At 51.4% G+C, this 19,349-nt stretch overlaps 1 protein-coding gene across 1 annotated transcript in view; it reads left to right on the forward strand.

Moving 5' to 3' along the window:
- The window catches only part of LOC119957019 (mucin-5AC-like), an 86,450-nt gene that overhangs the window by 50,848 nt on the left and 16,253 nt on the right, over positions 1-19,349 (forward strand). The window contains exons 12-22 of the mRNA XM_038784601.1: positions 3,359-3,454; positions 7,600-7,695; positions 8,662-8,757; positions 11,200-11,295; positions 12,265-12,360; positions 13,510-13,605; positions 14,575-14,670; positions 15,639-15,734; positions 16,701-16,796; positions 17,713-17,808; positions 18,778-18,873. Coding sequence (XP_038640529.1) covers positions 3,359-3,454; positions 7,600-7,695; positions 8,662-8,757; positions 11,200-11,295; positions 12,265-12,360; positions 13,510-13,605; positions 14,575-14,670; positions 15,639-15,734; positions 16,701-16,796; positions 17,713-17,808; positions 18,778-18,873 — 1,056 coding nt within the window. The remainder of the gene's footprint in view (positions 1-3,358; positions 3,455-7,599; positions 7,696-8,661; positions 8,758-11,199; positions 11,296-12,264; positions 12,361-13,509; positions 13,606-14,574; positions 14,671-15,638; positions 15,735-16,700; positions 16,797-17,712; positions 17,809-18,777; positions 18,874-19,349) is intronic.

The raw sequence follows: 19,349 nt of genomic DNA on the forward strand, positions 1-19,349 counted from the left end.
TGACATGTGTTTCCACATTTAGCACTGCTTCTGATGCTTCTTCACCATTCTAGCTTGTAGCTCATGACAATGCATCTGCAACAACTAGTTCTTTGCCCTCAGCTCCATGCTGAGATATGTTGGCAATCTAATTAGATGCACCAATTTTAATTTAATGCATGAATCTGCACCAATTAATGATGACTTTATGTCATCCACAATTTCAAAGTCCAATGGCATAAAGATGTCACTATTCTTTACCTTGATACAGTAGGAACATTTCATCAGTATTGCGTTCCCATTGTAGTCTGTCAACCGACAATTTGACTTTTTAATTTGTGTTATCTCCTGTAGTTGTTTGAGATCTGCCTTTGTGATTAAGTTTGCATGTGCCCCGTATCCAGCTTGAATGGACATCAGATACATTAATATTTAATGTTATGGTCCAATTGTTTGTTCAATCGAAGAGTTGAAATATTTGTTTCTCATCAGTGTCCAGTGCATCAACTTTGGTTACAGTTCTACCATTAAGGGCTGGTTTAGCACAGGACTAAAGAGCTGGCTTTTAAAGCAGACCAAGGCAGTCCAGTAGCACGGTTCAATTCCCGTACCAGCCTCCCAGAACAGGGTCCGGAATGTGGCGACTAGGGGCTTTTCACAGGAACTTAATTTGAAGCCTGCTTGTGACAATAAGCGATTTTCATTTCAGTGTTTCATTTCAAAGCTCACATTTATTTAAACTACTTATTAAAGCTGGATCACTTGCTCCTATAGTAAACAATAATCTAGAATTCTGCAATCTGCCCTCAACTAATACTCGTCTCTGCACTCTATATATAACTGTTCTCTGATCGTCTCACTGCTCCTGTGCCCTCCTCTCCAGCCTTCTCCCAGAGCTCTGTGAGTCAGTGCTTTATAAAGTTCTGCATCTAGCTCCATCTAGTGGTTAATTATGATATGACTTTAACCCTTTGCATTCTGAACATTCCCCATAATGTCACAGTAGTGATTGAAGGAATTTATCCATAATGCATCGGTGGAAGAGGATTTCTGCATTGGGGGGAGTGACGTATACTAACTGAGGGCAATAGAATCTTCTGCATGAGGTAAATGGGTCATATCCATTTACCGATGAGAGTGAGATATTGCGATTGTGTCGTATGGGTGGTGATTGAGTGGTCTGGACCTCATTGACTGACGTGTGTATTTATTGAGAGAGTGGGATGTTATTGACTGAGGGGATTTGAATGGTTTATTTGGTAGAACCTCATGGCTTTGGATGTAATGACTGACATAAATCGAACGTATTAACAAAGTTCAATGAAAATCAGTGATTGGGTGGAGTAGGTTATAGTAACTGAGAGACGTTTGATGCTGTGTGGTCGCATTTACTATCCAGCGCAAAGCTGTCTGTGATGCAGTGACAATGGGAATTTGGGTTGTTTCGGCGTGTTTATATTACCACTGGCATTTATGACTAAAGGAAATCTGGAAGAAACTGTTCAGATTCTCTGTCACTCTCGTGCTGAACGCTGTTTCCATTCCTACGCAGGGATATCCACAATTCAGAAACACGAAGATCCGACAATTCCAAAATACACGGATGACTCTTCCAATAAACTTCCTGCACTTTCCAGCTCAGGTATAATTGCTGTGATATTAAATCAGTCAGAATCTTTATGCAAAGCGATTTCTGAAACGCTCTCTCTCTGTGAGCCACCCATTCCCAATTTGCGAATCAATGTTAGGCAACACATTGGGTGCAATTCTCCGCACTCACGACGGTGTGGAGAATAGCGGGGTTCGTAAATTTTTACGGCCACGCTGGTCTGATGCCCTCCCGCTATTCTCCCCCCCCCCCCACGCCCGACTCCTGATATGAATCGCTGCCGCCGTTTTTTTTACGGCGAGCAGCGATTCTCAGCTGGCCGATGGGCCGAAGTCCCAGCCCTTTACGGCTGTTTTTACGAACGGCAAACACACCTGGTCTGGCCATTCGTAAAAACGGCCGTAAAGTGCCGATTTTGAAAACCATGGCACCGATTGGCACGGCAGTACCACGGCCGTGCCAAGGGTGCCATGGGCCCGCGATCGGTGTCGGGCAGCGGGTCCGATTCCCGCGCACTCTGTGTCCTTCCGCCGCCCTGCTGTATCACTTCGCGGGGTGGCTGAGGGGCATCCCGGCCCGTGCATGTGCGGGCTTCGCGCAAATGCGCGATGACGTCATCCGCGCATGCGCGGGTTGGAGTCTTCCAATCCGCGCATGCGCGGCTGACGTCATGTGACGCGACAGCCGTCGCAAACTCTGGCAAGCGGGCTTAACGAAATTCGTTAAGCCCGCGAGGCCGGAGTTTACGGCTGCGGCATACTAGCCCCGACTGGGGACCAGAATCGGTTCCCGGTCGGGGAGGGGGGGCTGGCGTCAAACCTGCCCGGATTTGACGCCAGCTTTACGATTTCTCCCTGTCTGGGAGAATCGCGCCCACTATCTTTCAGCGTGCCAATCCACTGCCCACTAATGCATCCCTTCTGAGTGGGGGGTGGGGATGGTGTTGGGACTGGGGGCGGGAGGGCAGTGGGGCGTTAGCATGTGGGGGGGGTGGGGATGGCGTTGGGACTGGGGTCGGGAGGGCCGTGGGGCGTTAGCATGTGGGGGGGGTGGGGATGGCGTTGGGACTGGGGGCGGGAGGGCCGTGGGGCGTTAGCATGTGGGGGGGGGATGGCATTGGGACTGGGGGCGGGAGGGCCGTGGGGCGTTAGCATGTGGGGGGGGATGGCATTGGGACTGGGGGTGGGAGGGCCGTGGGGCGTTAGCATGCGGGGGGGAATGGCGTTGGGACTGGGGGCGGGAGGGCCGTGGGGCGTTAGCATGTGGGGGGGATGGCGTTGGGACTGGGGGCGGGAGGGCCGTGGGGCGTTAGCATGTGGGGGGGGAATGGCATTGGGACTGGGGGTGGGAGGGCCGTGGGGCGTTAGCATGTGGGGGGGGGATGGCGTTGGGACTGGGGGTGGGAGGGCCGTGGGGCGTTAGCATGTGTGGGGGTGGGGATGGCGTTGGGACTGGGGGCGGGAGGGCCGTGGGGCGTTAGCATGTGGGGGGGTGGGGGTGGGATGGGGTCCTGCGGTGTAATGATGGTGCAGGTGTTGGGTAGTGGAGAGTGAGAAGAAAGCAAAACTTAGAATGAACAACATGAGATTAGTTGATTTTTCGTTGTTTGAAATAAATTTGTCTGACGTTGTATCAACTCTAACATGTAGAGGTGATGCCTGGCAATTCTTCTTCCATCCCGCTTTCTCCCAATATTTTCCAAACATGAATAACTGTTTGATGTGTTGTTGCACAGCTCAACTTCTGCTCTATCCCAATCCATTTTTACAGAATCATCAGAGAGCTCAGAAACGCACATAACAGAAGAATCATCTCCAGTACAATCAACTGACCCTCCGTCCGTGACAGTGGAAGCAACAACATTAAGTATCTGCCTGTCAATTCAATTTGAAGATAGTTTTCCCCCAATAAAATCCCGTCGCAACAATATATTCAGTTCTACAGTCCGCTGGGGTAGCCGGGCAGCATAGTGGTTAGCGCAAGGATCCCACGTTCGATTCCCGGCTGGGTCACTGTCTGTGCGGATAATACACGTGTTCTCCCCGTGTCTGCGTGCGTTTCCTCCGGGTGCTCCGGTGTCCTCCCACAAGTCCCGAAAAACGTGCTGTTAGGCAATTTGGACATTCCGAATTCTCCCTCTGTGTACCCGAAGAGGTGCCGGTACGTGGCAACCAGGGGATTTTCACAGTAATTTCACTGCGGTGTCAATGTAATGACAGGAATAAAGATTATTATTATTATTATTTGGAGTGAGCAAAAGGAACTGACGGCTGTGGGTCTAGAGACTGAGGGACTGGGATGTAGTGATTAAGTCACGTAGTGTGATCGGGACATGTACACATGGAGTTGGTTGGAGCGACAGATGGAAGTTGAATCTAGTGCATGAGTGGAAGAGGATGTCTGTATCGAGGGGTTTGAGGTATCGGGCACGATTCTCCGATACCGCGCCGGAGCGACCTCGCCGTCGTGAACTCCACCGAGTTTCACAACAGGGACTCCGGGACGCGGAGACTCCGGGACAGTCTGCGGAGACTCCGGGACAGTCTGCGGAGACTCCGGGACGCGGAGACTCTGGGACAGTCTGCGGAGACTCCGGGACAGTCTGCGGAGACTCCGGGACGCGGAGACTCCGGGACGCGGAGACTCTGGGACAGCCTGCGGAGACTCCGGGACGCGGAGACTCCGGGACAGCCTGCGGAGACTCTGGGACGCGGAGACTCCGGGACAGTCTACGGAGACTCCGGGACAGCCTGCGGAGACTCCGGGACAGCCTGCGGAGACTCCGGGACGCGGAGACTCCGGGACAGTCTGCGGAGACTCCGGGACAGTCTACGGAGACTCCGGGACAGCCTGCGGAGACTCCGGGACAGCCTGCGGAGACTCCGGGACGCGGAGACTCCGGGACAGTCTGCGGAGACTCCGGGACAGCCTGCGGAGACTCCGGGACGCGGAGACTCCGGGACAGCCTGCGGAGACTCCGGGACAGTCTGCGGAGACTCCGGGACAGCCTGCGGAGACTCCGGGACAGCCTGCGGAGACTCCGGGACAGCCTGCGGAGACTCCGGGACGCGGAGACTCCGGGACAGCCTGCGGAGACTCCGGGACGCGGAGACTCCGGGACAGCCTGCGGAGACTCCGGGACAGTCTGCGGAGACTCCGGGACAGCCTGCGGAGACTCCGGGACAGCCTGCGGAGACTCTGGGACAGCCTGCGGAGACTCCGGGACAGGGTGCGGAGACTCCGGGACAGCCTGCGGAGACTCCGGGACGCGGAGACTCCGGGACAGCCTGCGGAGACTCCGGGACAGCCTGCGGAGACTCCGGGACAGTCTGCGGAGACTCCGGGACAGGGTGCGGAGACTCCGGGACAGTCTGCGGAGACTCCGGGACGCGGAGACTCCGGGACAGCCTGCGGAGACTCCGGGACAGTCTGCGGAGACTCCGGGACAGGGTGCGGAGACTCTGGGACAGCCTGCGGAGACTCCGGGACAGGGTGCGGAGACTCCGGGACAGTCTGCGGAGACTCCGGGACGCGGAGACTCCGGGACAGCCTGCGGAGACTCCGGGACAGGGTGCGGAGACTCCGGGACAGTCTGCGGAGACTCCGGGACAGCCTGCGGAGACTCCGGGACAGCCTGCGGAGACTCCGGGACAGGGTGCGGAGACTCCGGGACAGCCTGCGGAGACTCCGGGACAGTCTGCGGAGACTCCGGGACAGCCTGCGGAGACTCCGGGACAGCCTGCGGAGACTCCGGGGCAGCCTGCGGAGACTCCGGGACAGCCTGCGGAGACTCCGGGACAGCCTGCGGAGACTCCGGGACGCGGAGACTCTGGGACAGTCTGCGGAGACTCCGGGACAGCCTGCGGAGACTCCGGGACAGCCTGCGGAGACTCCGGGACAGCCTGCGGAGACTCCGGGACAGCCTGCGGAGACTCCGGGACAGTCTGCGGAGACTCCGGGACAGCCTGCGGAGACTCCGGGACAGCCTGCGGAGACTCCGGGACAGCCTGCGGAGACTCCGGGACAGCCTGCGGAGACTCCGGGACAGCCTGCGGAGACTCCGGGACAGCCTGCGGAGACTCCGGGACAGCCTGCGGAGACTCCGGGACAGTCCGCTCACCTCCTCGGTGCTCAGCGTCAGCCGGCAGGTGTGAACTGCGACGGTGTGAACTGGGGTCACGCCGTCGGGACTTCGGACCATGCGGGCCGGAGAATAGCGGGGGTCCCGGAGAATCGCCATTTTGGTTGCCTCGGGCGATTCTCCGGCTTGCGCCACGCGGAACCCGACGGGACCGATTTAGCCGATTGGGAGAATCGCGGGAGCGCGTCGGACCAGCGTCGCGTGAAAAAGTGGCGCGGCCCGCGATTCTCTCAACCGGTGCGGCATCGGAGAATCGCGGCCATAGTAACTGAGAGCAGCGGAATGTAATGTATGAAGCATCGCTTCATATCCATATAGCGATGTCCATGATGTACAGTGACTGCGTCGTATGGGTGATGATTAAGTGCTGACCAGGGGTGTATTGATTAAACGAGTGGGACGTTATTGTCTGAGGAGATTTGAATGGATTCGTTAGCAGAAGCTGACGGTTTTGGATATAATAACTGGCGTAGATGGAATGTATGAACTAAATTGAATGGAAATCAGTGATTGGCTGGAGTATGTTCCAGTTTGACGCTGTGTGGTCGCATTAACTACTCACCGCAAAGCTGACTGTGATACAGTGACAATGCCAATTCGCATTGTTTCATTCGGTTCCGATTAGGATTGGCATCTTTGACTAAACAAATCTGTTAGAAACTGTTCAGATTTTCTGTCACTCCCGTCCTGAACACTGTTCTGATTCAGATTAACCAGTTGCAGGGTCATCCACAATTCAGGCGACTCCTAAATAAACTGATAAATCATTCAATCAGCCGACCGCACCTTCCACCTCCGGTATCATTGCTGTGATAAAAAGTCAATCAGAATCTTTATGAAAAGCTTTTTCCAAAATGCTCACTTCAGGTTCCCAATTAGCAAATCATCTAGGGGGTGTTCCTGACGACTGTGGGGGTGGCGTGGGGCGTGATCCATGCGGTGGTGGGGCGTCGTGGGCATGGAGACTGGGGGGTTGGGACGCGATGTGTGGTGTGGAGGGGTGGTGGCAAGGGGGCGTGGGGACTGTGCAAGGGGAGGGGGGCGTGGGGACTGTGCAAGGGGAGGGGGCGTGGGGTCTGTGCAAGTGGAGGGGGCATGGAGACTGTGCAAGGGGAGGGGGCGTGGAGACTGTGTAAGGGGAGGGAGCGTGTGGACTGTGCAAGGGGAGGGGGCGTGGAGACTGTGTAAGGGGAGGGGGCGTGTGGACTGTGCAAGGGGAGGGGGCATGGAGACTGTGCAAGGGGAGGGGGCATGGGGACTGTGCAAGTGGAGGGGGCATGGAGACTGTGCAAGGGGAGGGGGCGTGGAGACTGTGTAAGGGGAGGGGGCGTGTAGACTGTGCAAGGGGAGGGGGCGTGGAGACTGTGTAAGGGGAGGGGGCGTGTGGACTGTGCAAGGGGAGGGGGCATGGAGACTGTGCAAGGGGAGGGGGCATGGGGACTGTGCAAGTGGAGGGGGCATGGAGACTGCGCAAGGGGAGGGGGCGTGGAGACTGTGTAAGGGGAGGGAGCGTGTGGACTGTGCAAGGGGAGGGGGCGTGGAGACTGTGTAAGGGGAGGGGGCGTGTGGACTGTGCAAGGGGAGGGGGCATGGAGACTGTGCAAGGGGAGGGGGCATGGGGACTGTGCAAGGGGAGGGGGCATGGAGACTGAGAGACATGTGAAATCTATATTGAAGAACATGGGATTATATGATTTTGCGTTATTTTTAATTATGTTCCTGATGTTGTATGAACTTCAACATGTAGAGGGGGTGCTTTTCAGTTCTTCTTCCACCCCGCTTTCTCCCAATATTTTCCAAAAGAGAATAACTGGCTGTTGTGTTGTTTCAGAATTCTAACCTCCTCTCTATCTCGTTCCTATTTTTGCAGAACCAGAGTTATCGAAAACTCACCAAACGGAAGAACCAACTACGATGGAATCAGCGAACCGTCCATCGTCCGTTGCAGTGGAATCTAAAACACTAAGTATTTGCCTGTCGATTCAGTACAAAGATATTATTCACACAACAGAAAACAGCGTCACAACAAAACATTCAGTTCAGAACTATGCTGATTGGGCGAAAGGGTCTGAGGGCAGTGTGTCTACAGACTGAGGGGTGTGGGATGTTATGACGGGACTGGGTGTGGTTCTCTCATACAGTCGCGATTTGTGCGCATGGTATTTGGATGCGGCTACTTACAGAAGTTAAATCTAGTGAATGAATGAAAGAGGCGGCCTGTATTGAGAGCAGTGGGATTTAATGCATGAGGTATCAGTTCATATCCATCTTCTGCTGATAGTGAGATATCGTGATTGTGTTGTGTCGGCAGCAATTGAGTGTTGTGAACATTATTGATTGAGGGAGTGGAATGCTATTGACAGAGGGGTTTGAATGATTAAGTTGGCACAGTCTGACGGTTTTGTGTGTAGTGACTTACTTAAATAGACTGTACTGAATAAATTGAATGGAAGGTAATGATTGGGGAGAGTAGATTATTGTAACTGGGAGTCGTTTTGTGTTGTTCCTTGTGTCTTAATTAAGCTCGTAGTCTTGAAGTTGAAGTAGATGCTTCATTGTCAGTTTGTTCTCTTCAGTGCTTAACTTAATGTTACATCTGAGCTGCCTGCCTGTTCTGCTCCCAGCTCCCGTTCCTGTGAAGTGTGTCCTGACTTCCTGTTTGAGTATATTTATATCTCTCCCGTACTCCCTCTAGTGCTTGCTCAGTTGTATTGCATCTACACAGATATACAATCATCAAACGTTTGACGCTGAGTGCTCGCATATACTACTCAGGGGTAATCTGTCCATGATACAGGGGCAATCATAATTGAGATTGTTTCAACATGGTTCCTATTGGGACTGGCATCTTTGAATAAAGGAAATGTGGTAGGAACGGTTCAGATTTTCTGTCACTCCTGTGCTGAACAATGTTTCCATTCCTATATACCAGGTGCAGAGACATCCACAATTCAGGGTGGCAAAGAGCTGACAACTCCAAAATACACAAATATGTCATCCGGAAAACCTACTGCAACTTCCACCTCAGGTATCATTGCTGTGAGAGTCAAATCAGTCAGAATCTTTGTGCAAAGCATCTTTCGAAAAGCTATCTCCCTGTGAACCAACCATTCCCAATCTGCAATTCAATGTTTGACGACACATTTTCTTTAACCGTTTCCAAAACACCACCCCCTCATTTATCCCTTCAGGAGATGGAGGACAGTCGCTCTTTGGGGCCAGCCCTGAAGCAACTGTAGAATTAATCTTGTGCTGAATGTGCCCTTCACTCAGGAGCAGGGCCCAGTTTCTAACAGGAGTGTTAGTTTCTGACGCAGTGTCACAGAACTGTGGTGTGCAGTTTACACCACACCAACAGGCCATTTGGACCAACTCGTCGTTGGTGTTTATCTATGTTTTCCTAAAATATAATGGACGTCGATTAATCATTATTAATAAAATAATTTTTATTCGGGCGTGGAGACTGTGCAAGGGGAGGGGGCATGGAGACTGTGCAAGGGGAGGGGGCGTGGAGACTGTGCAAGGGGAGGGGGCGTGGGGACTGTGCAAGGGGAGGGGGCGTGGAGACTGTGCAAGGGGAGGGGGCATGGGGACTGTGCAAGGGGAGGGGGAATGGAGACTGTGCAAGGGGAGGGGGCGTGGGGACTGTGCAAGGGGAGGGGGCGTGGGGGCTGTGCAAGGGGAGGGGGCATGGAGACTGTGGTGGGAAGGGTTTGTGGGGACTGTCCAAGGGGAGGGGGAATGGAGACTGTGATGGGAAGGGGGTGTGGGGACTGTGCAAGGGGAGGGGGCATGGAGACTGTGCAAGGGGAGGGGGCGTGGGGGCTGTGCAAGGGGAGGGGGCATGGAGACTGTGCAAGGGGAGGGGGCATGGAGACTGTGCAAGGGGAGGGGGCATGGAGATTGCGCAAGGGGAGGGGGGCGTTGGGGCTGTGCAAGGGGAGGGGGCATGGGGACTGTGGTGGGAAGGGGGTGTGGGGACTGTGCAAGGGGAGGGGGCATGGAGACTGTGCAAGGGGAGGGGGCATGGGGACTGTGCAAGGGGAGGGCGAATGGAGATTGTACAAGGGGAGGGGGCGTGCAGACTGTGCAAGGGGAGGGGGCGTGCAGACTGTGCAAGGGGAGGGGGCATGGGGACTGTGTAAGGGGAGGGGGCGTGGAGACAGTGCAAGGGGAGGGGGCATGGGGACTGTGCAAGGGGAGGGGTCATGGGGACTGTGCAAGGGGAGGGGGCGTGGGGACTGCGCAAGGGGAGGGGGCATGGGGACTGTGCAAGGGGAGGGGGCGTGGGGACTGTGCAAGGGGAGGGGGCGTGGAGACTGTGCAAGGGGAGGGGGCATGGGGACTGTGGTGGGAAGGGGGTGTGGGGACTGTGCAAGGGGAGGGGGCATGGAGACTGTGCAAGGGGAGGGGGCATGGGGACTGTGCAAGGGGAGGGCGAATGGAGATTGTACAAGGGGAGGGGGCGTGGAGACTGTGCAAGGGGAGGGGGCATGGAGACTGTGCAAGGGGAGGGGGCATGCGGACTGTGCAAGGGGAGGGGGCGTGGAGACTGTGCAAGGGGAGGGGGCATGGGGACTGTGCAAGGGGAGGGGTCATGGGGACTGTGCAAGGGGAGGGGGCGTGGGGCCTGCGCAAGGGGAGGGGGCATGGGGACTGTGCAAGGGGAGGGGGCGTGGGGACTGTGCAAGGGGAGGGAGCATGGGGACTGTGCAAGGGGAGGGGGCGTGGGGACTGTGCAAGGGGAGGGGGCGTGGGGACTGTGCAAGGGGAGGGGGCGTGGGGACTGTGCAAGGGGAGGGGGCGTGGGGACTGTGCAAGGGGAGGGGGCGTGGAGACTGTGCAAGGGGGGGTGTGGGGACTGTGCAAGGGGACGGGGCATAGGGACTGTGCAAGGGGAGGGGGCATGGAGACTGTGCAAGGGGAGGGCGAATGGAGATTGTGCAAGGGGAGGGGGCTTGGAGACTGTGCAGGAGGAGGGGGCGTGGAGACTGTGCAAGGGTAGGGGGCATGGAGACTGTGCAAGGGGAGGGGGCATGGACACTGTGCAAGGGGAGGGGGCATGGAGACTGTGCAAGGGGAGGGGGCATGGAGACTGTGCAAGGGGAGGGGGCATGGAGACTGTGCAAGGGGAGGGGGCATGGAGACTGTGCAAGGGGAGGGGGCATGGAGACTGTGCAAGGGGAGGGGAGTGGAGACTGTGCAAGGGGAGGGGGCGTAGAGACTGCAAGCAGAGGGGGCGTGGGGACTGAGAGACATGTGAAATCTATATTGAAGAACATTGGATTATATGATTTTGCGTTATTTTTAATTATGTTCCTGATGTTGTATGAACTCCAACATGTAGAGGGGGTGCTTTTCAGTTCTTCTTCCACCCCGCTTTCTCCCAATATTTTCCAAAAGAGAATAACTGGCTGTTGTGTTGTTTCAGAACTCTCAACTCCTCTCTATCTCGTTCCAATTTTTGCAGAACCAGAGTTATCGAAAACTCACCAAACGGAAGAACCAACTACGATGGAATCAACTGACCGTCCATCGTCCGTTGCAGTGGAATCTAAAACACTAAGTATTTGCCTGTCGATTCAGTATAAAGATATTATTCACACAACAGAAAACAGCGTCACAACAAAACATTCAGTTCAGCACTATGCTGATTGGGCGAAAGGGCAAACTGAGGGCAGTGTGTCTACAGACTGAGGGGTGTGGGATGTTATGACGGGACTGGGTATGGTTCTCTCATGCAGTCGCGATTTGTGCGCATGGTATTTGGATGCGGCTACTTACAGAAGTTAAATCTAGTGAATGAATGAAAGAGGCGGCCTGTATTGAGAGCAGTGGGATTTAATGCATGAGGTATCAGTTCATATCCACCATCTGATGACAGTGAGATATCGTGATTGTGTCGTGTCGGCAGCAATTGAGTGTTGTGAACCTTATTGACTGAGGGAGTGGAATGCTATTGACTGAGGGGTTTGAATGATTAAGTTGGCAGAGTCTGACGGTTTTGGGTGTAGTGACTTACTTAAATAGACTGTCCTGAATACATTGAATGGAAGGTAATGATTGGGGAGAGTAGATTATAGTGACTGGGAGTCGTTTTGTGTTGTTCCTTGTGTCTTAATTAAGCTCGTATTCTTGAAGTTGAAGTAGATGCTTTATTGTGAGTTTGTTCTCTTCAGTGCTTAACTTAATGTTACATCTGAGCTGCCTGCCTGTTCTGCTCCCAGCTCCCGTACCTGTGAAGTGTGTCCTGACTTCCTGTTTGAGTGTATTTATATCTCTCCCGTACTCCCTCTAGTGCTTGCTCAGTTGTATTGCATCTACACAGATATACAATCATCAAACGTTTGACGCTGAGTGCTCGCATTTACTACTCAGGGGTAATCTGTCCATGATACAGGGACAATCATAATTGAGATTGTTTCAACATGGTTCCTATTGGGACTGGCATCTTTGAATAAAGGAAATGTGGTAGGAATGGTTCAGATTTTCTGTCACTCCTGTGCTGAACAATGTTTCCATCCCTATATACCAGGTGCAGAGACATCTACAATTCAGGGTCGCAATGAGCTGACAACTCCAAAATACACAAATATGTCATCCGGAAAACCTACTGCAACTTCCACCTCAGGTATCATTGCTGTGAGAGTCAAATCAGTCAGAATCTTTGTGCAAAGCATCTTTCGAAATGCTCTCTCCCTGTGAACCAACCATTCCCAATCTGCAATTCAATGTTTGACGACACATTATCTTTAACCATGTCCAAACCACCACCCCCTCATTTATCCCTTCAGGAGATGGAGGACAGTCGCTCTTTGGGGCCAGCCCTGAAGCAACTGTTAGAATTAATTTTGTGCTGAATGTGCCCTTCACTCAGAAGCAGGGCCCAGGTTCTAACAGGAGTGTTAGTTTCTGACGCAGTGTCACAGAACTGTGGTGTGCAGTTTACACCACACCAACAGGCCATTTGGACCAACTCGTCGATGGTGTTTATCTATGTTTTCCTAAAATATAATGGACGTCGATTAATCATTATTATTAAAATAATTTTTATTCGGGCGTGGAGACTGCGCAAGGGGAGGGGGCATGGGGACTGTGCAAGGGGAGGGCGAATGGAGACTGTGCAAGGGGAGGGGGCGTGGGGACTGTGCAAGGGGAGGGGGCGTGGAGACTGTGCAAGGGGAGGGGGCATGGGGACTGTGCAAGGGGAGAGGGAATGGAGACTGTGCAAGGGGAGGGGGCGTGGGGACTGTGCAAGGGGAGGGGGCGTGAGGGCTGTGCAAGGGGAGGGGGCATGGAGACTGTGCAAGGAGATGGGGCATGGAGACTGTGCAAGGGGAGGGGGCATGGAGACTGTGCAAGGGGAGGGGGCGTGGGGACTGTGCAAGGGGAGGGGGCGTGAGGGCTGTGCAAGGGGAGGGGGCATGGAGACTGTGCAAGGGGAGGGGGCATGGAGACTGTGCAAGGGGAGGGGGCATGGAGACTGTGCAAGGGGAGGGGAGTGGAGACTGTGCAAGGGGAGGGGGCGTAGAGACTGCAAGCAGAGGGGGCGTGGGGACTGAGAGACATGTGAAATCTATATTGAAGAACATTGGATTATATGATTTTGCGTTATTTTTAATTATGTTCCTGATGTTGTATGAACTCCAACATTTAGAGGTGGTGCTTTTCAGTTCTTCTTCCACCCCGCTTTCTCCCAATATTTTCCAAAACAGAATAACTGGCTGTTGTGTTGTTTCAGAACTCTCAACTCCTCTCTATCTCGTTCCAATTTTTGCAGAACCAGAGTTATCGAAAACTCACCAAACGGAAGAACCAACTACGATGGAATCAACTGACCGTCCATCGTCCGTTGCAGTGGAATCTAAAACACTAAGTATTTGCCTGTCGATTCAGTATAAAGATATTATTCACACAACAGAAAACAGCGTCACAACAAAACATTCAGTTCAGCAGTATGCTGATTGGGCAAGAGGGCAAACTGAGGGCAGAGTGTCTACAGACTGAGGGGTGTGGGATGTTATGACGGGACTGGGTATAGTTCTCTCATGCAGTCGCGATTTGTGCGCATGGTATTTGGATGCGGCTACTTACAGAAGTTAAATCTAGTGAATGAATGAAAGAGGCGGCCTGTATTGAGAGCAGTGGGATTTAATGCATGAGGTATCAGTTCATATCCACCATCTGTTGACAGTGAGATATCGTGATTGTGTCGTGTCGGCAGCAATTGAGTGTTGTGAACCTTATTGACTGAGGGAGTGGAATGCTATTGACTGAGGGGTTTGAATGATTAAGTTGGCACAGTCTGACGGTTTTGTGTGTAGTGACTTACTTAAATAGACTGTCCTGAATACATTGAATGGAAGGTAATGATTGGGGAGAGTAGATTATTGTAACTGGGAGTCGTTTTGTGTTGTTCCTTGTGTCTTAATTAAGCTCGTAGTCTTGAAGTTGAAGTAGATGCTTTATTGTGAGTTTGTTCTCTTCAGTGCTTAACTTAATGTTACATCTGAGCTGCCTGCCTGTTCTGCTCCCAGCTCCCGTACCTGTGAAGTGTGTCCTGACTTCCTGTTTGAGTGTATTTATATCTCTCCCGTACTCCCTCTAGTGCTTGCTCAGTTGTATTGCATCTACACAGATATACAATCATCAAACGTTTGACGCTGAGTGCTCGCATTTACTACTCAGGGGTAATCTGTCCATGATACAGGGACAATCATAATTGAGATTGTTTCAACATGGTTCCTATTGGGACTGGCATCTTTGAATAAAGGAAATGTGGTAGGAACGGTTCAGATTTTCTGTCACTCCTGTGCTGAACAATGTTTCCATTCCTATATACCAGGTGCAGAGACATCTACAATTCAGGGTCTCAAAGAGCTGACAACTCCAAAATACACAAATATGTCATCCGGAAAACCTACTGAAACTTCCACCTCAGGTATTATTGCTGTGAGAGTCAAATCAGTCAGAATCTTTGTGCAAAGCATCTTTCGAAATGCTCTCTCCCTGTGAACCAACCATTCCCAATCTGCAATTCAATGTTTGACGACACATTATCTTTAACCATGTCCAAACCACCACCCCCTCATTTATCCCTTCAGGAGATGGAGGACAGTCGCTCTTTGGGGCCAGCCCTGAAGCAACTGTTAGAATTAATCTTGTGCTGAATGTGCCCTTCACTCAGAAGCAGGGCCCAGGTTCTAACAGGAGTGTTAGTTTCTGACGCAGTGTCACAGAACTGTGGTGTGCAGTTTACACCACACCAACAGGCCATTTGGACCAACTCGTCGATGGTGTTTATCTATGTTTTCCTAAAATATAATGGACGTCGATTAATCATTATTATTAAAATAATTTTTATTCGGGCGTGGAGACTGCGCAAGGGGAGGGGGCATGGGGACTGTGCAAGGGGAGGGGGCATGGGGACTGTGCAAGGGGAGGGGGCGTGGGGACTGTGCAAGGGGAGGGGGCGTGGGGACTGTGCAAGGGGAGGGGGCGTGGAGACTGTGCAAGGGGAGGGGGCATGGAGACTGTGCAAGGGGAGGGGGCATGGAGACTGTGCAAGGGGAGGGGGCATGGAGACTGTGCAAGGGGAGGGGGCATGGAGACTGTGCAAGGGGAGGGGGCGTAGAGACTGTCCAAGGGGAGGGGGCGTAGAGACTGCAAGCAGAGGGGGCGTGGGGACTGAGAGACATGTGAAATCTATATTGAAGAACATGGGATTATATGATTTTGCGTTATTTTTAATTATGTTCCTGATGTTGTATGAACTCCAACATTTAGAGGGGGTGCTTTTCAGTTCTTCTTCCACCCCGCTTTCTCCCAATATTTTCCAAAACAGAATAACTGGCTATTGTGTTGTTTCAGAACTCTAACCTCCTCTCTATCTCGTTCCAATTTTTGCAGAACCAGAGTTATCGAAAACTCACCAAACGGAAGAACCAACTACGATGGAATCAACTGACCGTCCATCGTCCGTTGCAGTGGAATCTAAAACACTAAGTATTTGCCTGTCGATTCAGTACAAAGATATTATTCACACAACAGAAAACAGCGTCACAACAAAACATTCAGTTCAGCTCTATGCTGATTGGGCGAAAGGGTCTGAGGGCAGTGTGTCTACAGACTGAGGGGTGTGGGATGTTATGACGGGACTGGGTATAGTTTTCTCATACAGTCGCGATTTGTGCGCATGGTATTTGGATGCGGCTACTTACAGAAGTTAAATCTAGTGAATGAATGAAAGAGGCGGCCTGTATTGAGAGCAGTGGGATTTAATGCATGAGGTATCAGTTCATATCCACCATCTGATGACTGTGAGATATCGTGATTGTGTCGTGTCGGCAGCAATTGAGTGTTGTGAACCTTATTGACTGAGGGAGTGGAATGCTATTGACTGAGGGGTTTGAATGATTAAGTTGGCACAGTCTGACGGTTTTGGGTGTAGTGACTTACTTAAATAGACTGTCCTGAATACATTGAGTGGAAGGTAATGATTGGGGAGAGTAGATTATAGTAACTGGGAGTCGTTTTGTGTTGTTCCTTGTGTCTTAATTAAGCTCGTAGTCTTGAAGTTGAAGTAGATGCTTTATTGTCAGTTTGTTCTCTTCAGCGCTTAACTTAATGTTACATCTGAGCTGCCTGCCTGTTCTGCTCCCAGCTCCCGTACCTGTGAAGTGTGACCTGACTTCCTGTTTGAGTATATTTATATCTCTCCCGTACTCCCTCTAGTGCTTGCTCAGTTGTATTGCATCTACACAGATATACAATCATCAAACGTTTGACGCTGAGTGCTCGCATTTACTACTCAGGGGTAATCTGTCCATGATACAGGGACAATCATAATTGAGATTGTTTCAACATGGTTCCTATTGGGACTGGCATCTTTGAATAAAGGAAATGTGGTAGGAACGGTTCAGATTTTCTGTCACTCCTGTGCTGAACAATGTTTCCATTCCTATATACCAGGTGCAGAGACATCTACAATTCAGGGTCGCAAAGAGTCGACAACTCCAAAATACACAAATATGTCATCCGAAAAACCTACTGCAACTTCCACCTCAGGTATCATTGCTGTGAGAGTCAAATCAGTCAGAATCTTTGTGCAAAGCATCTTTCGAAATGCTCTCTCCCTGTGAACCAACCATTCCCAATCTGTAATTCAATGTTTAACAACACATTATCTTTAACCATGTCCAAACCACCACCCCCTCATTTATCCCTTCAGGAGATGGAGGACAGTCGTTCTTTGGGGCCAGCCCTGAAGCAACTGTTAGAATTAATCTTGTGCTGAATGTGTCCTTCACTCAGGAGCAGGGCCCATTTTCCAGCAGGAGTATTAGTTTCTGACGCAGTGTCACAGAACTGTGGTGCGCAGTTTATACCCCACGAACAGGCCATTTGCACCAACTTGTCGACGGTGTTTATCTATGTTTTACTAATATATAATGGGCGTCGATTAATCATTATTATTAAAATAATTTTTATTGGGGGCATGGAGACTGTGGAAGGGGAGGGGGCGTGGAGACTGTGGAAGGGGAGGGGGCGTGGAGACTGTGCAAGGGGAGGGGGCATGGAGACTGTGCAAGGGGAGGGGGTGTGGAGACTGTGGAAGGGGAGGGGGTGTGGGGACAGTGCAAGGGGAGGGGGCATGGGGACTGTGCCAGGGGAGGGGGCGTGGAGACCGTGGTGGGAAGGGGGTGTGGGGACTTTGCAAGGGGAGGGGGCGTGGAGACTGCAAGCAGAGGGGGCGTGGGGACTGAGAGACATGTGAAATCTATATTGAAGAACATTGGATTATATGATTTTGCGTTATTTTTAATTATGTTCCTGACGTTGCATGAACTCCAACATGTAGAGGGGGTGCTTATCAGTTCTTCATCCACCCCGCTTTCTCCCAATATTTTCCAAAAGAGAATAACTGGCTGTTGTGTTGTTTCAGAATTCTAACCTCCTCTCTATCTCGTTCCAATTTTTGCAGAACCTGAGTTATCGAAAACTCACCAAACGGAAGAACCAACTACGATGGAATCAACGAACCGTCCATCGTCCGTTGCAGTGGAATCTAAAACACTAAGTATTTGCCTGTCGATTCAGTACAAAGATATTATTCACACAACAGAAAACAGCGTCACAACAAAACATTCAGTTCAGCACCATGCTGATTGGGCAAAAGGGCAAACTGAGGGCAGTGTGTCTACAGACTGAGGGGTGTGGGATGTTATGACGGGACTGGGTATGGTTCTCTCATGCAGTCGCGATTTGTGCGCATGGTATTTGGATGCGGCTACTTACAGAAGTTAAATCTAGTGAATGAATGAAAGAGGCGGCCTGTATTGAGAGCAGTGGGATTTAATGCATGAGGTATCAGATCATATCCATCTTCTGATGACAGTGAGATATCGTGATTGTGTCGTGTCGGCAGCAATTGAGTGTTGTGAACCTTATTGACTGAGGGTGTGGAATGCTATTGACTGAGGGGTTTGAATGATTAAGTTGGCAGAGTCTGACGGTTTTGGGTGTAGTGACTTACTTAAATAGACTGTACTGAATAAATTGAATGGAAGGTAATGATTGGGGAGAGTAGATTATAGTAACTGGGAGTCGTTTTGTGTTGTTCCTTGTGTCTTAATTAAGCTCGTAGTCTTGAAGTTGAAGTAGATGCTTTATTGTGAGTTTGTTCTCTTCAGTGCTTAACTTAATGTTACATCTGAGCTGCCTGCCTGTTCTGCTCCCAGCTCCCGTACCTGTGAAGTGCGTCCTGACTTCCTGTTTGAGTATATTTATATCTCTCCCGTACTCCCTCTAGTGCTTGCTCAGTTGTATTGCATCTACACAGATATACAATCATCAAACGTTTGACGCTGAGTGCTGGCATATACTACTCAGGGGTAATCTGTCCATGATACAGGGACAATCATAATTGAGATTGTTTCAACATGGTTCCTATTGGGACTGGCATCTTTGAATAAAGGAAATGTGGTAGGAACGGTTCAGATTTTCTGTCACTCCTCTGCTGAACAATGTTTCCATTCCTATATACCAGGTACAGAGACATCTACAATTCAGGGTCGCAAAGAGTCGACAACTCCAAAATATACAAATATGTCATCCGGAAAACCTACTGAAACTTCCACCTCAGGTATCATTGCTGTGAGAGTCAAATCAGTCAGAATCTTTATGCAAAGCATCTTTCGAAATGCTCTCTCCCTGTGAACCAACCATTCCCAATCTGTAATTCAATGTTTAACAACACATTATCTTTAACCATGTCCAAACCACCACCCCCTCATTTATCCCTTCAGGAGATGGAGGACAGTCGCTGTTTGGAGCCAGCCCTGAAGCATCTGTTAGAATGAATCTTGTGCTGAATGTGCCCTTCACTCAGGAGCAGGGCCCAGTTTCTAACAGGAGTGTTAGTTTCTGACGCAGTGTCACAGAACTGTGGTGCGCAGTTTATACCCCACGAACAGGCCATTTGCACCAACTTGTCGACGGTGTTTATCTATGTTTTACTAATATATAATGGGCGTCGATTAATCATTATTATTAAAATAATTTTTATTGGGGGCATGGAGACTGTGGAAAGGGAGGGGGCGTGGAGACTGTGGAAGGGGA

Source organism: Scyliorhinus canicula, chromosome 25, assembly GCF_902713615.1.
Source record: "Scyliorhinus canicula chromosome 25, sScyCan1.1, whole genome shotgun sequence".
Classification (NCBI taxonomy): domain Eukaryota; kingdom Metazoa; phylum Chordata; class Chondrichthyes; order Carcharhiniformes; family Scyliorhinidae; genus Scyliorhinus; species Scyliorhinus canicula.